Source organism: Antechinus flavipes, chromosome 2, assembly GCF_016432865.1.
Source record: "Antechinus flavipes isolate AdamAnt ecotype Samford, QLD, Australia chromosome 2, AdamAnt_v2, whole genome shotgun sequence".
Classification (NCBI taxonomy): domain Eukaryota; kingdom Metazoa; phylum Chordata; class Mammalia; order Dasyuromorphia; family Dasyuridae; genus Antechinus; species Antechinus flavipes.
The window spans coordinates 110575508-110598782 of NC_067399.1; the positions used below are offsets into that span (position 1 = coordinate 110575508).

Consider the following 23275-nt stretch of genomic DNA (forward strand, 5'->3'; position numbering starts at 1 on the left):
ATTAACCAGACTATCCAGTTTTCCAAATGTTCTGGATAAATAGGATTTTACTGTAGTCTAGTTAACTTTTTTAATTTACATGTGGAAAATACAGGAAACTTTTAAAGATAACTGAAATTAAATTCTTAGTGTTAATAACTTCACTGTTATTGTTCAAACCATCTAATCAAAAATTTTAAAGTATCAAATACACTAAAACTTCGTTGCTGGGAGCTAGATTGTAAATAGTTTAATTTGAATAAGATACATTAACTAGGTTATTGCTTATTGTACTTTAATAATAAATCATATTGAAATCAGTTGATTAAATAGTTTGTAAGTTTCCATAGTCCCTGGCAACCAACTTTCTGAAAGTAGATGATTTTAGGTTTTTTTTAAGTGTTCATTGCCAAGAGTCTTTGCTAAATGTATTACTGTATGTAGGAATGAAATTTCTTTAGGAAGCTACTTATAAAGAATAAAAGATATTTCAGAACTCTGTAGAAATAAAAATGATGTGCTGATAGAACAGAAACACATGAACCTTGGTGGATAAAGTACAAGTATGCTGTTTGTTCCTCTTTGGGCATAATCAGGACAAAGCATAAGGTGAAGAAGATAGGTATTATGTTGCACAAGAAATTTGGGGATAGGGGATTGTCAGATCTGTAAGAAGACCTGTACGTGAACTTAGACATCACCACTTCCATGGAAAACAGAAAACCTGAAATATAGGTTAAGCAGTTGGCCTGTTATACCAGAACACTATTTGAATTTTTGATACTGGAGTCTTTTATGTGAACAAGTTTACATTATTTGCACTCACCTATCCCACCAAAGCATCTGTGTTCTGAATTATTCACAGCAGCTTCAGGAATAGTAATGTGTTCTTGAAGTTTAGAGGGAGAATTTACCAAGCTGGAAAGGTTGAGGAAAGTTTCACAAAGGAAATAGTACTTAATTGAGACCCTTAATGATGTCTCATTTGAGTAATGAAAAGTAGAATATGATTCCAGATACAGAGAGGATACTGTATAGGAGCAAAAATATAAAGGCACTGTGAATTGACTTCTTTGACTGTAGTAAAGAATTTGTATTGGGCTGCAATGGGATATAAAATTAAGGCTGAATTACAAAATACTTTGAACTCTAAATTTAAAAGTTTTGAGATTTCCCCTACTAGCAGTAGGGAGCCACTGATAGCATTTGAGCATATAGTTATGATATACTTGTTGTGTTTAATGTTGTTTTAACTTCAATATCCAGAATAGGACAGTTAGGTAGTCCAGTAGATAGAATACTGGGCCTGAAGTCAGGAAGACATCGTCCTGAATTTAAATCTGGCCTCAAACACACTAGCTGAGCAAGTCACTTCACTCTGCCTCATCTGTAAAATGAGTTGGAGAAGAAAATAGCTAACTACTACAGTATTTTTGCCAAGAAAACCCCAAATGGAGCCACAAGAGAATGATTTGAATGACCACAAAAATCCAGAATAAAATTTAACCAATAAATTAAATGTTTCTCTATTAATAGTTCTTTTCCAAAGAAAATAAGCTTTTCTTTGAAAAATTCTTAACACTATTCAAATTAGGATTTTTTCAAAGTTGATCGAAGGCCTTGTGTTATTACCATACTGAGTTTGGCCTTTGTAGCAAGTGTTGCCATGGTTCTTTTTACAGCATGGTAAAAAGATAGCTAATGTTTGACTGGGCAACAGACTGGGTGATGTACAGCTTTTAATACACTGAAGGAACAAAAATACTTCCAGCACCTATGAAAAAAGAAATTAAGAAGCCTGGAAGAAATAAGACCAAAGAGGGACCCAAGAATGCTTTGTGAAAGTAAGGGAACTTAATCACTTTATTAATAAAGTAATTTTCAAATGGAACCGAAAAAATATTAAAAATCTTTTTTATTAGGGACTGATAGATACAGAAGTTTTAAAGAGAAAGTACTTTCTCGGAGGGACTGTGACCTTATCCCCAATCCTTCCAGTTTTGCCTATGATACGTTACATGAATTTACATATTTATATATTGCTTAAAGCTCAACTTATTTTATAAGTAAAACTTTCTTAAGAAAGTTTGTGTATTTTCAAAATTTTTGTCATTAGTGTTTACATTAGTACATTTTTTAAGGACATTAAATCTTTTTATGTTTTATATTAACTTAGAGTATTGTCTTTACTCCATAAAATAACAAGATCTAGAATAAATACTGAGATAGAAAACTAAAAATCCTAAACTTTTAAGAAAAGGAAAATTTCTTTGGGAACAATCTATTTACTAAGTGATATTGGAAACCACAGAAGGAAAGGTTTCATAACCTGCCTGGACTAGAATTTCCTCATTTTAGGGGATTAGACTAGATGTCCCTTGAGATCCATATATAGTGTTTATAGTCCTATAAAAGAAATAATGAAATGAAAAGATATATTGAGAATCATATTGAAAAGAGAGATTTCTGTAGTTCTCAAACCATACAGTATTTCTGCTATGTATAAATACATTACTTGGGAAACTACCCAGTTTTGCATACCACTGTTCCTATTAGCCAAGGTAACTAGTATCAAACCCCTATTATTTTTCTGTCTCTTGATTTCCTTACCTCTCAATTGTTTGCCTTTTTCAGGGTCCTTCTAGAGAAGAAAGCCATTTGATAATTTAAATTTGTTAAATTATTTGTAACAATGCAGATTAATATTACATTTTTAGGGCAAAAAGGATACTTCAGAGATCCTTTATCACTTCCAAAGGTATTTGCACTCTAAAAAATTATTCAGGCAAGGACAGTGCTTAGGATAAATGAATCACGGGATTTTAGATTTAAAGGATAACTTTAAAGATCTTCAATACCATACACAGATTCAGTGATCATTTAGTAAACTATTATGTGCCAGGCATTGTGCTAGACGCTGGACATTCAAAAACAAATTTCAACTAAGGAAACTCAGGTGATAGTTTTACAGATGTTGTGATAAGGATGGTACTTTTGGTCAGCAATTACAAAACTCTTGTGCCCCTCAATGAGGCAAAGGAAAGGATAGGGAAGGTGACTTTTCCTGTTATACTTAAGCATAATTAAAATGTCAGTTATTAATACTGCAACATAAATTCCAGTTTATCATCTGACCTAACGGACTACCTTTTCTATATATATATTTCCAATTTCTTATATCTAAACCTTGTAAGTGCTGCCTTTCTTCTGGCTCTGAGGTTAGTTGCCCAGGGCCCCGCCTACGGGAGTTCGTTGCTAAGAGATGAGACGCCGGGAAGGCGGGGGACGCTGCACTGCGACAAGCCGGGGCGTGGACGGGAGCGGGAGGGGGAGGGGTGAGGTGGGAGGGAAGAACTGGTGAAGGGAAAGGCGAGGCAGCTGCATGGACACCGACGCGTCCCACTCACTCTCTCTCCCTCCGACGAGAGTCTCCCCTATTGGTCCGTCTGTTGCTCGTCTCGCCTACGATTGGTGAAGCTGTGTTCGGCCTAGTTCCTCAGTCCCTCCTTCGCTCCGCGCTCTTCCAGTGGGGCCGGCCGCCGGCTTCTGCTTTGGGTTAGGGGCGCTGTGAGCTTCGGGCTGGGGGTCCGAGAGCTTCATGGCGCGTGTGCGGGGCGCTCCGGCCGCAGCAGGTGACGGAGGTACGGCAGCGGCGGCGAGACCGGCCCTGGGCAGGTGAGTGAGAGAGCTGGCGGCGAGGCCGTGCGGGTCTCCGCGTTCCGTGCCGGTTCCCGCCCCTCGACTCCCTATTAGGGGCCAAGGAATCCGTGTTCTTCATCAGCGAGTCTGCGCCCAGCTCGACTCCGTTCTTTTCGCCGGGCGACAGGCTCCGCGGCCTTCTTGAGGACGCTGGTTCCTGGCTGAGGGTCGCCCTTCGCCGCCTCCTGCTCCAGACGGACGGACGGCGTCCGAGGTAACCGGCTTCGTGGTCCCCGAGGCGTCTACCCCTTTTGTCCACGGCCCCGCCCTCGGCCTGGGAGTGATGCTCTCGGCCTGGGAGTGATGCCCTCGGCCTGGGGGTAATGCCCTCGGCCTGGGAGTGATGCCCTTGGCCTGGGAGTGATGCCTTTTGGGCACGGGAAGATTATCTTGAGGCTTGGGGGGGTTGGAGAAGGCTTAGAAGAGACACGGCTACAGATGAAGGGGATACCCACTTGCCCAGGAGAGAGGAGCCGTTTTGGGTTTTGGGGTGACTTTACGTCCCTCCGGAGAAAAAAGGTAGTGAAGGTGCTGGTGCGCGTCCGGGACAGGCGCCTACTATACCTCCTCCCTCCCGGAGAAGCCCCTACCCCAAATGGGGAGAAAGACAAGGTTTCCAGCTAGACTAGGACGGGACCCAGGGTCTGGGCTGCCCACTGACCTGTACGGCTTGTCCGCCGAGATCGTGTCCCTTTTCCGGGGTGACGGGCGAGCAGGGACCTTTTGGAGCTAAACCAACTTCAAACCGCTCAGGGACTCTGGGTCACGAAATCTTAATCGAGTGACTTCGGTCCTCATAGTTGAGCGCTTTCTTTCTATGTTCGAGCGTCTGTTGGATTCTAGTCCTTCATTGGGTGGAACTCTGCGAAGCATCCCTTTGTAGAGTCAAACAAAATCTTCCCAAAAGTATTTTACTGGGTATTGTTTTAGCTGCTGAGGAAGCGGTTTTTTTCATGCATGGTATGGTCTTTTAAAAAAAATTTAAACCTCTATGTTAAATCAAAATGTTTTTAAGCCGGTATTTCCTATGACCAGATGCATATATAGAGTAACATATTACTCTTTAAACAGCTCACAAGTTCTTAATATTTTTTCCTAGTCAGAATTCCATTACTGTTGATTTTTTTTTGAAAAAAAAAATTAATGTAATAGTTTTCCAATTTAAAAAAAAAAACTATCAATATGTGTTGAAAATCACTGTACTTTTTTTTAATCATGGAGAAAAATAAAAGAAAATAGAAAATGCAATTTTTTTTTTTACTTAATGAGAAGCAAGAAGAATCAATCACTGGGTATTCTCTAATGTGCATTTGAAATTACTCAAGATCATAAATAGCTGCAGCATGGTAGAGAGAGACTTCTCACACCTACCTACTCTCTCTCATCCCTAGTACTTTAGACACCTCCCTAAGATTATAAATTGTGGAGAAAGGGAACCCCCATTGGTTGAAGGAGAGTTCTTATCTAAGTTCCCTATCAGAAATCTAGCCCCATCTTTGAAATCTTTTTTAAGGCTGACAATGGGACACCAACCTTATGAGTATAGTCAGATCCCATTCCACTCTCACCCCTCTGATGCATATCCCTCCACCCTCTTTGGTAAAAGTGTCTGGTTTGTTACTGTTGTTACTGTAACTGGTTGTTACTGTCTGATTTGGTCCCAAAGGGCCTTTTCTGTTTTAGTGAATCACTAGCAACCTGAGTTTTAGTTGAAATTCTCAGAGATCACCTTAAGCCTGCATTAGGATTGAAAATAATTCACATTGTTGAGGCTTCTAATACCTTTTCAAATACAGCCAGTTTCTTTTTGGTCCAAAGCCCCATCATTAGAGTTAAGTGGGAAAGCAGCTATATTCTTGGAGAGATGAAGCTGGTAGGACAAGTCATTCTCCAAATTCAGTGTTCCCCTTTTTTAAAAATTGTAATTACATGCTATATATGCAAAACTATTACATAGTCATAACACTAATTTGTGTTCTACATGAAACGTTCCTCATCTCAATTGCTTATGCTCTACTTTATTCAACTACTTTATATTTCTTTGTATATGTTCTCGATAGATTTACTTTATATTTATGCATAAACTTGTCCCCTCCCCCCAGAATGTCAGCTCTTTAAAAGTAGGAATCATTTAATTAATTGTATTTGAATCCTCATATCCCACGTACCTAGCACATAGGTGCTAAATAAATACATGTTCAATGTTTGTTAAACTAACATGATGTTTTTGTGGTAATTTAGGATTGAAAGAAATAATTCTTTACAAAATAACCCCAGTTGATAATGGAATTAAAGCTTGAAATGCTTGGTTTTTAGATTGCTTTAATAGAAGTATTGTTTCATCTCAGGTTATCCATCATATATACATTCTTAAATCTCATTAATTTAAACATTACTGTTATAGCACATTTATCTTTATTAAGCTAAAGATCCATAAGGGATGAGGACAAGACCAATGATTTCATTGGTATAGGAACTCCTTGGATTTTTTTTTTGTTTATATATTTATGCAGGAAAGTAAAAAAGTGTATTTTGACTATTTCTTTTCTCTTGGCCTGATTCTTGATTATTCCTTAGTTGTTTGGCATAACTAAGTGCTTTTCTTGGAGACTTTTTAAGACAGAATAATTTTAATACCAGATGAGCAACAAGGAGATGTATGCTCAAAGTGTTCACTCCTGGATAATGGGGAATTTAAGGTACTCCTATTTGCAGATAACAATGGGTTGACTGCATTAATCTCCACGATGTTGTAGAAGTTCCTGGAGATTTATTTTCTCCACTTAAGGTTCTCTTATTCTGTCTGAATTGATCCCATTTATGCAAAAGCTTTATAATTTTACATATTTGCAGGGGTTTGGTTTGCCTATCCATAGAGTAAAAACCAAATAGATTACCAAAATAAATTATTGTTGTCTAGATTTCAACATGTAACTGAATGGATACTCTATAGAGTTTTTCCATCTGGAACTGGAAGGAGAGACCGAAAATGCAATGGAACAGAATTGGGAAGGAGGAAGAATTAAAGTTAGTTGGATCACTTTTGGGAAATTATAAGTTAACTTTATTGACTCCAAGCTTCCATAACAATAAAGATCCATCTTTTCAACACAAATATTTTATGAGTCTTGCTGCATGACAACACCTCAAAAACAACACTAACTCTAAGAACTAAAAGAATATATCATATAGAGGATAATAGAAAGATAGATATGAGCAGGCTGCAATGTAAACAATAGAAAGTATCCCACACCAGTAAAGAATGTCATCAAAGAAAAGTATGACAAAAAGATATAAGGGCTTTAGATATATTATCTCATTTGATTTTCTAAACAATCCTGACAGTGAGTGATGTTATTAATTGATGTTCTCATTTCATAGTTGAGGAAATTGAAGCAAACAGACCTTTCATGACTTATCCAAGGGCCTGTCATAGTCTCAAAGCAAAGAAAAGGGAAATGGGCAGTGTGTCTAATGGTATCATTTTTTTTTATGCTGGGAGAAAGGAAGAAAGGCCTCGAGTACCTTGGGAGAAGCCTCAGTAACAAAGTTTTGGCAGGACACAGGTGGGTTGCAATTTGTATCACTGAAGATTAATCCTAAATCAGTGAGATCCAAGATTCGTTCAAAAAAGAGAATGTGCTATATTAATTCAAGAACTAATCAACAGTATGAAACTAGATAATAACAAAAATTTATTTAGTAAACTAAAAGATATGGGACACAAGAAAAATAATGAAAATTATATTAATCATTACATATATATTAATTATTAAAAAGTAATCAAATCTATATGTGTGTGTATATATATATATATATATATATATATATATATATATATATAGTATTTAACATATTTAACATGTATTGGTCTACCTGCTATATGGGGAAGGGAGTGAGGGGAAGGGAGGGGAAAAGTTGGAACAGAATGTTTTGCAAGAGTCAATGCTGAAAAATTACCTATGTATATATCTTGTAAATAAAAAGCTATAATAAAAAAAAGTAATCAAATCTATTTGATATTGATTAATAGAAAAGCAGCTAGGTGGAACTAGAGTTAGGAAGACTCATCATCCTGAGTTTAAATCTGGCCTCAGATACTGCCCAGTGACTCTGGGCAAGTCACTTTACCCTGTTTGCCTCAGTTTCCTCATCTGTAAAATGAACTGGACAAGGAAATGGCAAACCAATCCAGTATCTCTGCCAAGAGATGGGTCACAAAGAGTTGGACAAGATTGAAAAACAACTAAAAAAAATTAGAAAACTAGATCAGTGAAACAGACTAGATAAACAAGAACCAAGAAGCATTTATTAGATGCAGAAGCAGTTAAAGGAAGGAATCCAGTGTTTGATAAATCTGAGAACATAAATTACTGGGGAAAGACTCCCTTTTGGACAAGAACTTCTGGAGAATCTTTAAAGCAGTGTGGCAGAAATTAGATTTAGTCTAGCTAGCATAACACAATGGCCAAATGGCTACCTGAATAAAATGTAAAAAAGTCATGTCATTAAAAAGTTTACTTGTTTCTTGCTAATGTCTTCAAGCATATCCTCAATTTGTGTATAAATCTTCTGCATAAAGGTTTTGTGTAAAAGACCTGGATTCAAATTCTGACTACCACTTAATACCTGTACAAACTTAAACAAGTCACATAACCTAGCCAAACTTAAGTTTCCTCATTTGTAAAATAAAGGTGTTCATCTAGCTAACCTGTATTATCCTGACCAACTCTAAATTTATATTACTTTGTTTTTTTATTTTATCAGTTTTTTTATATCTTTTCTTATTAAGCTGTTCATAATTTCATTTTGTTCTTGGGAATTTTCTTTTTGCACCAGTATCATATGCAGATAAGAATAATTCTGTTTCTATTTTGTTGTACTATTGATTTGTCTTATTGTTATAGCTAGTATTTTTTCAGTACGTACAGCTCCCCAGGAACTATTGTTGCTTCCAAAAAACTGGTATTTATGGGGCAGTAGAAAAGATAAGTAGTCTATCCTTGGGATCCAGAAACTCTCCTTTTGAAACACATGTTTCAGCAAAAGCAGTTAGCTATGTCCTATCTACTCATTCTCTTAGTGATAGAAAGAACTAAGTTCCCAAAGAGAAATTCCTTTTATAGCTCAGCCAAAAGATAAGGTTTACTCTAAGGCCAGACCCAAAATTCATCTTTGGGCCAGCATTCAGTAAAATTTCAAAGTATTTTCTTTTATAAACAAATTGATCAGGGAATCATCCTCATTAACACCGGGTGCCAACAAAATTCATATATCATCGTGCACAAAATGCCATTTAAAAATACAGCATTAGGCTTAATATGCTTTTTAGATTATTGATCTTTGAACTTGAGTTTTTCGTCAGTGTAGGTACTTTCTCCAGTGGTACTGTGTAATTCCTGTCCTTGACCTTGTCCTCTCATAAATCTTCCATAGACGATCCATCGCTATCTTTTAGAGGCTTTCTTTGGGCCTCTTAATGTATGTGAATAGCAACTATTCAATTGTCCATTTGTTATCCTTTACTCTTTTTTTTTTTTTTTTTTTTTACTTTTTTACCCCAGTCAAAAATTTTCCTGGATATTACCCTTTTTGCCCCTTGTTTCTTATATCTTCATTGACAATATGTTCCATTCTACTTATATCCACCATGGTTTCTTCCATTGCTCTTTGTATCACTCATAATTTAGATTCTTTGGAGGTTGTTACCTCCTTCAATTTGTAACCACATAGTATCATTTGAAAGTCTTGGGCAAGCAATTTGCCAGTATAATACCCTTTTGAATCGGGAACCAGAGATAAGGAAAAGGAGAAATTAGATATATTACTTAGCAAACATAAGAATTAAAGGGCAGGGATTTGAAAAAACACTGGAAAACTTCTGTCTGGTTCAAAGTGTAAAGTATAAATATGAGGACAATTGATAATACCTAGTTGATTCTGAGACCTTTGTTTTTTAACAGGGGTTTGAAGTGTTGCATGATTGATATTAAATCTGATCATATTGTGGCAAACTGGTATCTGTTGACACTTTGACATATTAAACTATCAAAATGGGGAATGTTATTGACAGAAAGCAAAAACTAAAATTTTGGTTAAGCTATACAGAAATAGAACTAATTTTATAATTATTTAGGCACACTGCTTAGCATTTATACTTAATTATGAAGCATAGTAACCATTTTGAATATCATGAAATAACAAATTATCTTAGTAAATTGTCATGTTATACTCTGTTCTCATACTTCTGAGTTTTACATCTGGGATAGCATGTTTATTCTCTATTAAAACATTAGATAAAATCCCTTTTGACCTATTTAACATTTTTTTTGAGCCTTCAGCCTATGCTCTTTAGTCATTATTTGACAACTTTTGGTCAGCCATTTGTGAAATACTATTCAGTACACAAATCAGCAATATTTAATTTGTTAGTCTCTATTTTTTAGGTGAGATTTCCAAGATAATTCAGGTGTAAATTGATTTTTTCCTTAAATATTCCAGTCTTTAAGATTTACCTACTGGTAAACTACCTATTGGCCAGGAGTAGATAAGTTTGGAGAGGATCAAAACCATGAGGTTGGCCAACAGATACTGAATTTTAATGACTGTAAGAACTCAGAGTGGACAGTATTATTCATTAGGAGAATTGTGGTCTGTCTCAGGAGAGGTAATACTCATATCAATGCAATTCAAATCTTTAAAATTTAAGTATTTTTACTTTAAGTATTAAATATGAACATTTGGTTTAGGTAAAATATTTTGCTACCAAATAATTCTTCATAATAAACTGTTACCCTTATATACGGATTTCTTTTATAAGTAATAATGTTTTTTTCCCTCTATTTTTAGTTCTAAAAGATGAGTCGTGGATATTCAGAAAACAATAACTTTCTCTGTAATAACCAAATGGTGTTGGACATGCTCCTTTATTCTTTAATTGGAGTACCTCAGCCTATCAACTGGGAAACAGTAGCAAGGCTAGTGCCTGGATTAACATCAAAAGAGGTAAAATTTCAAACCTAAAATCCAGTAAAAATAATATTAAAAGAAATAACTACTAGGATATTAAAATATTTTCATTACATAGGTTTTTAGATATTACAACATGGGTACATGTAATTTGTATAAAAATGTCTACTTAATATATGTGTGACTATATAACTTAAAATGCGTCAGATTTTTATGTGTCAGATTTTTACAACCAAATACTCACTCCCAAGGTTATACACATTACAAATCAGCTTCAGATATTTTTGGTTAATTTATTAAATAAGAAAAGCAGTTACCTTCTTTTAACTTCATATATAGTTGCTTCATTGAACTTTGAAAATTTTTCATTCTGTTTTCCAGTATAGTCACATGGTAAATGTGAGATACTGCCAAAGCAGTACATAAGGGGAAAATTATATGTTTAGAAATGTACATTAATATAGCAGAATAAGCAGATCAATCAATTGAGCCTGCAGCTTTAAAAAATTATAAGAAAAAAAGGCATTAAAAATTCCCAATTAAACACCAAAATGGAAATCCTGGAAATCTCAAAAAAGAAATTAATAAAATTGAAAGTTTAAGAAAACTAATAAATAAAACTAAAAGTTGGTTTTATGGGGAAAAGCTCTCATAAAACAAACCATTGGTTAACTTGATTTTTTTTTTAAAGAAAGAAGCAGCCAGTGAAACTATTAGACCATTTCTTATATATAAGAAATAACAAAGCACAACATAAAGAATGAGAAAATAGAATAGAATGTGAAATGTCTTCTTAAAAAAAAAGTGGAGAATAGATCAAGAAGAAAAAAATATAAAAATAATTGGACTACTTGAAAGCTGTGACCAAAAAAAAAGAATCTTGACACAATAATGCAAGAAATCATCAAAGAAAATTATCCCAGAATAATTAGAATAAGACAGGGGATAGAAATAAAAAAATTATACCAGTCACTACCTTAAAGAGATGTTTTGTGGAAAATACATGGAAACATTATTACCTGATTTTGAAGATTAAAGAGAAAGTTTTGCAAGAAATAAAAAAAATTTCAGATGTGCTGGAGTTACAATTAGAACTGTACAGGACTTAGCAACAATCATATAACAAAAAAAGACTGCAGGTCCTGGAATGATATATACGAGCAATCAAAAGAACTAGGCCCATGGCCAAAATACCATATCTAGCAAAATTATCCATAATATTGAGCAGAAAAAATAGACATTCAGTGAACTTTCAGATTTTCAGGACTTTATCTCAACCAAACCTGAACTTGATAGAAAAATTAACATATAAGAGCCAATATAAATTAATTTCAAGAAACTCAACATGGACAAATACTATTGTACTTGGAATGTATAAATATTTAAGATTGACATCAGTAATTGGGGAGCTCAAAAGAAAGATTGAGGCAGAGTTGAATATGATCTGATTACTGTCTGGGAAAAGGTAAAAAATATTATGTCATACAAATGAGGTACAGAAGAAGAACTGATAGAGGCATTAGATGGGGGAGGAGGACTCATTGAAAACCTACTCATATCGAGAATGGGTTAAATAGGGAACACAAATCTTTAAGGCAATAAGGTGGGGAGAAGGGACTAAGATAAGGTGGGGTAAAGAAGGATGTATAGATTTATAGCAGTAGGACAAGGTGTATTGGGGTAAGAGATAAAGAGGGAAGGAAAGGATAGAAGACAAAGGATTCATGGGTGAGGGAAAGTTAATAGGAAGGCAAGTTAAAAAGAAGAATGAAAGTAAAAGAATTATCAGGAATAATAAACAAGAGATATATACAAACACTACAACAAGGATCAGGAATAGAATCTATTAGGAAAAAATGCATTAGTAATCATTGATCTTAGACAAAGTCAAAATTAAAGGTTCAATTGAGAGAAATCTATATTAAATGTCAGCCATATTAATATTGTTTTAGATGCATGTTTGCATATGGGTAAATGTGTGTGTATATATCTGAGTATATATAGATATATTTGCATGAAGCTCTATGTTTGTGATCTGTAGGTGGCTGTGAATGTATATGTGTATGTGTATATATAAATATATCTCTGCTTATGTGTTGCCTGCTTGGAGATGGAGAGAGGATTAAAGGGGAAAAAAAAGAACAAAGCAAAAAATAAAAAGTGTGCAGCAGAGAATAAATGAATAATCTGTAAGGAACCAAAGAAAATATGGACACTTGTGAATACGAATATTATTCCTTCTATTATTATATATGCTTTCTTGAAATGGAAATTTATTGTTATATGTTTTGAATCCTCCATGTTGTTCTGCTGGGCACATGACAATGTTCTGTTTTGTTTTGTTTTTATTTTCCTTTTCTAGCTTTTTTCTTATTTTGTACTTAGTGCATTTAAGAAAAAAAAAAGGGAAAGAAAATCAAATTACCAAAAATCAAAAAGTTGTAGGATATAAAATAAACTCATAAATAATCAATGAATCTGTAGACGACCAACAAAGTCCAGCAGGAAGAAATAGAAATTCTATATAAAATAAATATGGCCAACATAAAATACTTGGGAATCTTCCTACTAGGACAAACTCAGGGACTAACTGAACCCAATTACAAAACAGCCTTTGCACAAATAAAAATAGAGCTAAACAAGTGGAGAAATATTAACTACTTGTGAGTAGGCCCAACAAATATAATAACAATGAAAATTCTACCAAATTAATTTACTTATTCGATGCCATAAAATAAAGATAAAAAAATTAGTAACAATTCATCTGGAAAATTAAAATATCAAGATATAAAAGTGAATCAATGGGGGAAAATGCAAAGAAAGGTAATCTAGGTAAACCAGAATTCAAACTCTATTACAAAGTTATCATGAAAACAATCTGATACTGGCTAGGAGAGGTTGATCAAGAGAGCAGATTAGGTATAGAGTTCACTGTAATAAATGACCATAGTAATCTTGTGTATGATAAACCCAAAATTCAAGCCTTTGGGGTAAGTACTTGTCACCTGACAAAAATTGTTGGCAAAATTAAAAGAAGTTTGAAAGAAACTACGCGTAGACTGACATTTCACACCATATACAAAATGGATAAATGATTTAGACAAAAAGTGAAATAAGTAAATTGGGGAAGGAGGGGGGGGCGGGCATGGAAATCTGTCAATCTTGGATAAAGGAAGAATTTATTACTAAACAAGAAGATAGAATCTTATGAAATAAAATGGATAACTTTTGTTAACATCAAACTAAAAATGTTTTGCATGGACAAAACTAATGTAGCCAAAATTATAAAGAAAACTAGAAACTAGGGGAAATTTTACAGCAGGTTTCTCTGATAAAGACCTTATTTTTCAAATGTGTAGGTAAGTAAACATTTATGAAAATGTGAGCTGTGTTCCATTCGATAAATGGTCAAAGAATATGGACAGGCAGTCTTCAAGAGAAGAAATTAAGGGTATCAATAACTATGTGAAAAAAATGCTTTTAAATTATCACAGATTAGGTAAGTGCAAATTAAAACAACTCTTGAGATATCAGATTGACTCTCATGACAGAAAAGGAAAATGATAAATGCTAAAGGAGATGTGGGGAAAATGGAGCACTAATGTACTTTTTGGTGGAGTAGTGAACTAGTCCCATTATTCTGGAGAATAGTGTGGAACTACAACTAAGGACTATAAAATGCATACCTTTTCACCTGTATAATCAATATCATACTACTTACCTTCTCAAGGGATAGAGAAGGGACAAGATGGAGGGAGAAAATTTAGAACTTGAATTTTAAAAGAAATGAATGGTTTGGTTTTTTTAAGGGTACATAATTAGGAAACAATGAAATAAAAATGTTAAAAATTTATTTTTGAAACTTTTTTAGAAATTAGAATTTTTATAAGTAAATTATGAGAATGCAGGATCAAATAATCATTTTATGACTACTAAAGCTTTTTTTAAAAATAATTATAACTTTTTATTAACAGAACCCATGCCAGGGTAATATATTACAACATTATCCCTTGCACTCAATTCTGTTCCGATTTTTCCCCTCCCTCCCTTCACTCCCTCCCCCAAATGGCAAGCAGTCCTATACATGTTAAATATGTCACAGTATATCCTAGATATAATATATGTGTGCAGAACCGAACAGTTCTCTTGTTGTACAGGAAGAATTGGATTCAGAAGGTAAAAATAACCCAGGAAGAAAAACAAAAATGCAAACAGTTTACATTCATTTCCCAGTGTTCTTTCTCTGGGTAGCTGCTTCTGTCCATCACTGATCAATTGAAACTGAGTTAGATCTTCTCTTTGTCGAAGAAATCCACTTCCATCAGAATACATCCTCATACAGTATCGTTGTTGAGGTATATAACGATCTCCTGGTTCTGCTCATTTCACTTAGCCTCAGTTCATGTAAGTCTTGCCAATCCTCTCTGTATTCATCCTGCTGGTCATTCCTTACAGAACAATAATATTCCATAACATTCATATACCACAATTTACCCAACCATTCTCCCATGGATGGGCATCCATTCATTTTCCAGTTTCTAGCCACTACAAACAAGGCTGCCACAAACATTTTGGCACATACAGGTCCCTTTCCCTTCTTTAGTATCTCTTTGGGGTATATGCCCAGTAGTAGCACTGCTGGATCAAAGAGTATGCACATTTTGATAACTTTTGGGGCATAATTCCAGATTGCTTTCCAGAATGGTTGGATTCATTCACAACTCCACCAACAAAGCATCAGTGTCCCAATTTTCCCGCATCCCCTGCAACATTCATCATTTTTTCCTGTCATCTTAGCCAATTTGACAGGTGTGTAGTGGTATCTCAGAGTTGTCTTATTTTGCATTTCTCTGATCAATAGTGATTTGGAACACTCTTTCATATGAGTGGAAATAGTTTCAATTTCATCATCTGAAAATTGTCTGTTCATTTCCTTTGACCATTTATTTATCAATTGGAGAATGTCTTGATTTCTTATAAATTAGAGTCAATTCTCTATATATTTTGGAAATGAGGCCTTTATCAGAACCTTTAACTGTGAAGATGTTTTCCCAGTTTGTTGCTTCCCTCCTAATCTTGTTTGCATTAGTTTTGTTTGTACAAAGGCTTTTTAATTTGATGTAACCAAAATTTTCTATTTTGTGATCAATAATGGTCTCTAGTTCATCTTTGGTCACAAATTTCTTCCTCCTCCACAAGTCTTAGAGATAAACTATTCTATGTTCCTCTAAATTTATTCATAATCTCGTTCTTTATGCCTAAATCATGGACCCATATTGATCTTATCTTGATATATGGTGTTAGGTGTGGGTCCATATACTAAATCATTATTATAATAGTTTCAGGATAGAATTTATTTTTAAAGCTTAAAAGTATTGATCATATAACTTTAAACCAAAATCCAGGTTTTCAAATTAAATTATGAAACTACCAGCAAATGATAAAAATACAGTAGAGAAAAATATAGTTAATGCAGAAGGATATGGAAAAAATCAATTTTGAACTTCATTTTTAAAAAATTTAAAGGCACATCAAAGATTTGTTTTGGCATTTTTGGTAATGATTTCCAGGTGTCACAAACCAAGATTAATATCTGTTAATATTAAATCACTGTTCATAAAAAAGGAACTTATGGTACCAAGATGCTTTTTTCCTTACCTTTCTTCTTTCCTTTTTTTAAATTTTATGACAGTGTGCAAAAAGATTTGATGAATTGAAAAGCAGTGGAAGTTCACCTGTTGACAATCAGTACAGTCCTCTCATGGCATCTGGAAGAAGTTCTGTTGAAAACTTAGCAACATACATCAAATCCTCACTCCTTGACACACATGGAGAGTTTCAGGAGCCACCTCTTAGACAGAATTCAGTTTCCAAAACAGGTAAGCTTTAGAATAAATCTATCATTTTTATCATAGTTATTTTTCCTGAAGGCCAGATACATCCAATACCACATCATAAAGACACAGAATTTGAATGTTCTCAAGTGCTTTAATATGAAGAGATTAAATCGTATTTTTCTGAGTTGCAGCTTGACCCTCCTTTATGTGTTTTTCCTCCTATTAGACTGTGAACTACTTTAGAGTAAGGGCTATTTTCTCTAATTGTATCTTCAGCATTTAGCACAATATCTGGCAATACATTTATATGCTTTTTCATTCATATTCATACTTGATGTTTCAGTTATTTTTTTCTTTGATAGATTTTGCTTTCCTATTTAGAAGAGCAGCTTCTCTATTATTCCTTTACTCTATACCCTGTTCAGGAGCTATATTGATTAATTAACCATTGTCAGTTAGAAGAATCATTTTCAGTAGTGACAATCAAAACAATTGCTCATATTAGATACACCTAATGTATGTTAAATGATTTTATCTCTCAGGGTCAGAGCATTCCTGTTGTTGACTGTTATTTCTTTTTCTCCCCTTAAAAGTCCTTTTTAGTGTCTTCCATATAAAAATAATATGGATGTATTATTTAGGAAAACAATTGCCATCATTAGCAATATTAGTTCTTTTTTTCTATTATGATACTTTCAAATACTGTTAGAAAAATTTACGAAGAATGCCAGCTGATTTACAGTGCCTTCAGTTCATGTATATTTGTGAAGGGATAGTTTTTACTATACCACTCAGTATGTCAGAAACCAAGTTAAGTCATAAACTCTAAACATTCTTTTAATTTGTTATTGTTGTTTTCTGTATTTAAGGAAGACCTAGTATAGCTTCCACACGGAATTGTTCTTCAGAAAATGAAAACTGCACTGCTCATAAAGATGGAGAAAAGGCTGATGAAACAGAAGGGTAGGAGGCTGGTTTTTTATTGCATAAAAACTAATATTACTTTTAAATTATAAAGCACGTGATAGAAACTTTCTTAAGTCCCCTACTATAATGTAATGATATTCAATTACAATATTAATACCAAAATTTGGTTTCAGGTCATCCTGTGTAAAATCCTAATTTATGGTTTATTACTAATTTATATCTTAACAAATTGAACTTTATTTTTACATTTATAATTGCTGTAAATATAAAGTAAAACTTTGAAGAGTGATTGAAAGAATCTAAAGAATGTTTTTTTTTCCCTCTATTTCATTGACTTTATAAATGGTGAGCCTAGATTTGATTTCAAATAAGATTTATTGTAAATTTCATGGAGTTTGAACTGAATGCCACTCAGACTTAACATCAAACTCTTTTTACTGAATTTCACTAAAAATGTATTGTTTTTACCTAATATTTATGTATTGCATCTAACTTTTTAAAAATTGCTAAATCATGACAATAGATTTTTAAAATTAATTATCATTTATTTTGACTGATAGAAAACAATTATAAATTATAATTTTTCCCTAATGGTTAGTTGATTTTTTTTTTTTTTTTTTGCATTTAAAATTCTTGGATTTATCATCCTATTCCCCACCACCACCCTTTTTTTTCCAGCTCCCAGGGGCCAGAAATTGAGGAATAGGGCAACTGCTCATACAGATTACTATGTAGACATTCAAATACACAGTGGCTTCTATTATTCAATGAATCTGTTCTGTTCCTATATTTCTTTTATAAAGTGATCCAAAGCAAGATTTGGCTTAAAATTAATGTTTTCCATTATTTTTTTATACTGTCTTTTGAGTAAAGAAAATTAAAGTCAGGTAATATATTAAAATTAACTTTCTATTCCATCAACCAAATTAACATGTGTTTTAAATATATATTTGTTAATATTTTCTGGTAATATTAGCTCTTAAATATATCAATCATTTCATGTATAAACTTTATAAATCACTATAGAAAGGTAAATTTTATAAGATCATAGCTCTAGAGCTAGAAGGAACTTTAGAAGTTATCTAGTATAACCCCTTATTTTACAAATAAGGAAACTGAACCCCGGGGAGATGAAACCCAAGGTCACAAAAATAATGAGCTTCAAAGGTGAGGTTTGAATTCATGTCCTCTTGACTCCAGAGCCATTGCTTTTTCCACTGTACTACACTGTCTTGTCTTCTCATTGTATAAACTCCTTTTTAAAAAGGTAAGTAAACCTCTAAGTATTTTTTTTCTTTTGTTGTTTATGACCAGTTACTTTGTAATTTTTTTTAACATGGCTAGTATTTCCCTTACCCCAAAAAATATTTAGAAAGAAGATCATAACTAATCCTTGCCTTCCCATCTGTTACAACCCTTGTCTTTGTCCTTATATTTCTTATACTGATTTTAAAATTTACATTATTTTCCATTTTAAAATAATAACAAAGGGTTTTAAGTATTTCATTCTTCTTTCTTCATTTACTAATCTCCCTTCTCCTATAATTGCTTGAAATCCTTATTTAATCGACTAAGATTGTTTTTTCACACCAGGAATTATGCCCATTTATTTAATTTCTTTGTGCTGTTCTTACAAAGTTTTTTTTAAAGTTTTGCATAAAATAGTATACATTTAATTGTGTCAATTGCTAATAACCAAAAGCAGATTGTTCACCTGTGAGGTGACATTTACTTGTTAAAAGTTATTTTTAGTTATGTAAGTACATAAAATTTGAAATTTAGTAGACTACCAGAATAATAAAATTCCACAAAACTGCTTCAAATATATCTTCAGTTTTTATCTTTCTGTTTGTAATAAATATGGGTTGGACTCTCCTTTTCAAACTGTGATAATTTCTTTTCTTTGTAATTTTTTAAATGAAGGCCAAATATGGTGATTCATGTATGTGATGAAGCAAAAAACCTGAAAGAAGATTTTACTTGCCCTCGAGATCTTTTGATATCAGAAATGAAGTATTTTGCTGAATATCTCTCAGTGGATGCCCAGCGCTGGGAGGAAGTGGACATTTCAGTTCACTGTGATGTTCACATCTTCAACTGGTTGATACAGTATGTGAAAAGGAACTCTAAGGAAAATGAAAATTGTGAGATACCCACTTTAGGTAAAAGTGCTTATTTAGTACAGGCATTCATTAAGAAGCTGGAATGCCATCCTGTAGTTGCTTTATAGGTGCAATAATGAGATGGGGAAAATTGTTTCAAAGTATAGTGTTCATTTAAATCCACATTGGTATTAGTCTTTTAGGAAATGGACACATAATCCCTCTTTATAAATTAATAAATTATAATAGTTTCTGACAAGAGGATAGCTCTTCAGATATTAAAAATGACATTTTCCAAGTCATTTTTTAGAGGATAAAGACATGTAGTCATATAGTGTATTCTCTAATAAAAACATCTTACACAAAACTAAAATTTTTCTTTAGAGCCTTTCCCATTGGATTTACAGCACATGTAACTTCCTCATCAGTACTGACACTTAAAAACCTGGTATTCTTTGAATTGATAATATATATGTGCGTTGGTGAGTTGGTGTTTTTCATCAGCATGTAGAAATCTCCACTGATAATCAATTTTTAGCTTCTAGTCTGAAACAATTGTCTAAGATAAACTGAGAGGGTAAAGCCACTTGTCTATGGCTACATAGCCACTATACCTTCAGAAGAATTAGAGTCCAAGACTTTCCAATTCTAAGATTCCTCCCATTATGTAATACTATTAGTGGTCAAGTTAATCTGATAAGCAAGATGAATCATGAAGCTACCATAATTAGATAGGAAAGCTGCATGCTTCTTAGCTCCAATAAATGTCCATATGAAATAATACCTTAAATAACCATTTTTCAAAATGGGAACAAAATATTTGTTATTTTAGGAACTGGAAGTACTGCTCTTACTCCTGGCTACATTCTTAAAGTTCACTTATTCTATATTTAGAAAGTAGTTTCAAAATCTCTTTAGTAGTGATATTTTACTTCTTTTTAGAAGTCTTACATTATCTAAAATACTGATCATAGATCTATTTGGAACAACATTAATGATGTCAGATCATCTCAGCTTTTCTGTATTTTTCCAGTGAGGAAGTAGGATAATTTATCTTCATGAAATGTGGGGATTAATTGAGTTACTTTTTATTTTTTCACTTATTTTGAGGGATGAAAAGGGCTTTTGAATATGGTTGGTACGCTCATTTGCTCATTTTCTGCTGCTGATTTTCAGTAAATCCTAAATTTAACTTTGAATTTAAGCTGTATTATATAGAATGATCTACATTTCATTGCTTTTCATTTGCCAACTAAGTCTATTATATGGAAATTCTGTCACAAATAAAGGAAGAGATATGTGAACTAATCATTTTTTCCCATTTATTTTTAGAACCAGGAAATGTCATTTCAATTCTAATTTCTTCTGAATTTTTGAAGATGGATTCATTAGTAAGTATTTGTAGAGTCCTAAGCTTTTTACTACATCAGTATTTTACTTCATTATATTGGGAATGCTTGATCACTGTATACATCTTGATTTTTTATTCTTCAGGTATCTGAAAGTCCTGCCACATCTTTTCATTCCAAATTGTTCAATTAAAATGAATCTAATATCCCTTTTAGAAACAATCCTAAATAAAAATGTTTTTGAGAATAATTTACTAGCTCTTAGAGAGTCCAGTTTTGAGGAATGTGAGAGGGGATCAGAGATAATAATGAGATGAAAAAATATAAAGCTCTTTGCAAAACTTAAAATATATAAATGTAAATTGTTATTATTGTTACTTGTTATATACCAGTAAAAGTAGAGACCTCATTCTTAGATGGGATGAAGCAAAACAATCGCATGTTTGCCTCCAAACTAATTTTATTTTGACAACCAACTTTTAAGGAAGAATAATCTGATTAAGTTAATACTTAGTATAAAATTGAAGTTTTTACAATATAATTAATTTCTCACTATTTTATGTATTGCAAGGAATAAAGAAATTAATGCTCAAGTTTTTTAATGGCATACCATTTTTGTATAGGCATACCAAAAAATTAATAAATGCTCATGTCTAGATTTGGTGTTATCATTAAAACATCAACATAAATGGTACTTACTGTAATATCCACTTTTTTTAAAAAATACAGTGGATAGAACACAAGCCCTGAAGTCAGGAGGACCTGAGTTCAAATCTGGCCTCAGACATTTAACACTTCCAGGCTGTGTGACCCTGGGCAAGTCACTTAACCCCAATTGGCTCAGCAAAAAAAAAAAAAAAAAAAAATGCAATGATAAATAGTACTTTTATTTTTCTGTAACCTTTTATATATTACCATCATTGCACTACCAACTAGACTCCTAAAGCTCCGTTCTGAATCTTCCCAAATTCACTCAAACATTTATTAAGTGCCTGTTATATGTAAAACCCTAGTGAAAGACATAAACAAATAGTTGCAGGCCTCAAAGAGTTTGTGTTTTACCATCATGTGCAACATGTTCATAGATAATTAAATGCAAAGTAATTTCAGGAGAGAGAGAATACCAAGAGGCAAGGGGGAAGCCTTACATCTAAGGGCAGACTTGGGCTGTGCTTAAAGCAATCTACGGATTCAAAAAGAGATGAGAAAGGAGTGCATTCCAGGTGCACAAGACCACTGTGACATGGCACAGAATGTTGCAGACAATGGCATGGCTATATTGTCTTGGGGATCCCATTTGGCAGCCTACTGGAAAATTGCAAGGAAAATGGAGATAATGAAGGTGAGAAGTGAGGTGGGTGAACCAGCTAGAGGAGACAAGAGATGCTGAGAAGGGAAGGAGGAATGACTAAAATCTAGTTGAATGGGAGGGAGGCAAGAAGGCCAATCCAGGTGACAAGGAGGCCTCCATGACTTTTCCCTTTCCCTCATCTCCCACATCTAATTTGTTCCCAAGTTTCATTGATTCTAGGTCCACATCTCTTGCACTCACTATCTTCTCTGCTATTTCCCCAGACTCCCTACTCCAGGTCCTCATTGCAGTAGCTTATTCATTAGTATCCTTGCTTGAGGTCTTCCTCTAGATAGCTACCAAATGAATATTCTTAAAAAATAAATGTGATTAAAGCATTCACTTTTTCAGAAATCTTGCGTGGCTCCTGTTGGTCTCTAGGATAAAATAATCTTCAACCTAATATTTTAAAGCCATCCACACTAGATGAAACACCTCTGCTATGGTCCGATTGGCACTCTAGAAGTTTGCAGTACAAACTGTTTTCTTGCTTCTTCCTGGAATGCTCTTCTTCCTCATCTCTGTCTCTTAGAAACCTCTCTTCCTTCAGACACTATCTCCTCCATGGCATGAAATACTGTGTTTATATATCCTCCCATCCACCATGGTACTGGTCCTTTGCACATCCTAAACATTTAATAAATTTTTTCTTGAATTGTATCGTGTAATCTTCATTAAAGTTCTACTCTAATTCTTTATCTTGGGTGGACCCTCTTGAGGGCTTTATCAATAGCTCATCTAACAGACCCTCCTAAGCCAGAATGCCTTTGAAGCATGGTCTCATAGATAGACTCTTGTTGGGTCTTATCTGAATATCAACTTCTGTTCAGAAAGGTTTATTACTTAAAACTGACTGTAGTCCACTTTTATTGTTTCCTAGAATAAATCATGAAACTTAATTGTGAAGGGTTTTGAACTTTGCAAAAAAAAAAGTTCTCATTACTTTCAGACTTATTAAAATGTTTTTCATTGTTAATTCTTAAATTTTTTCACAATGTCATATGTATTTCTTATGTAAATTTGGACTGAACGACTCATGAAACTTATCTGAATTATACCACA

The 23275-nt window shown here is 33.7% G+C and overlaps 1 protein-coding gene across 3 annotated transcripts in view; it reads left to right on the plus strand.

The window, feature by feature from the left end:
- The first annotated feature begins 3265 nt into the window (after positions 1 to 3265).
- The window catches only part of SANBR (SANT and BTB domain regulator of CSR), a 63739-nt gene continuing 43729 nt past the window's right edge, over positions 3266 to 23275 (plus strand). The window contains exons 1-6 of one of the 3 annotated variants that reach the window (XM_051975342.1): positions 3266 to 3892; positions 10528 to 10683; positions 16340 to 16526; positions 17354 to 17447; positions 19335 to 19573; positions 20846 to 20904. In XM_051975342.1, coding sequence (XP_051831302.1) covers positions 10537 to 10683; positions 16340 to 16526; positions 17354 to 17447; positions 19335 to 19573; positions 20846 to 20904 — 726 coding nt within the window. In that variant the 5' untranslated portion in view covers positions 3266 to 3892; positions 10528 to 10536. The remainder of the gene's footprint in view (positions 3893 to 10527; positions 10684 to 16339; positions 16527 to 17353; positions 17448 to 19334; positions 19574 to 20845; positions 20905 to 23275) is intronic. The other 2 variants (XM_051975340.1, XM_051975341.1) reach the window with 2 other exon arrangements.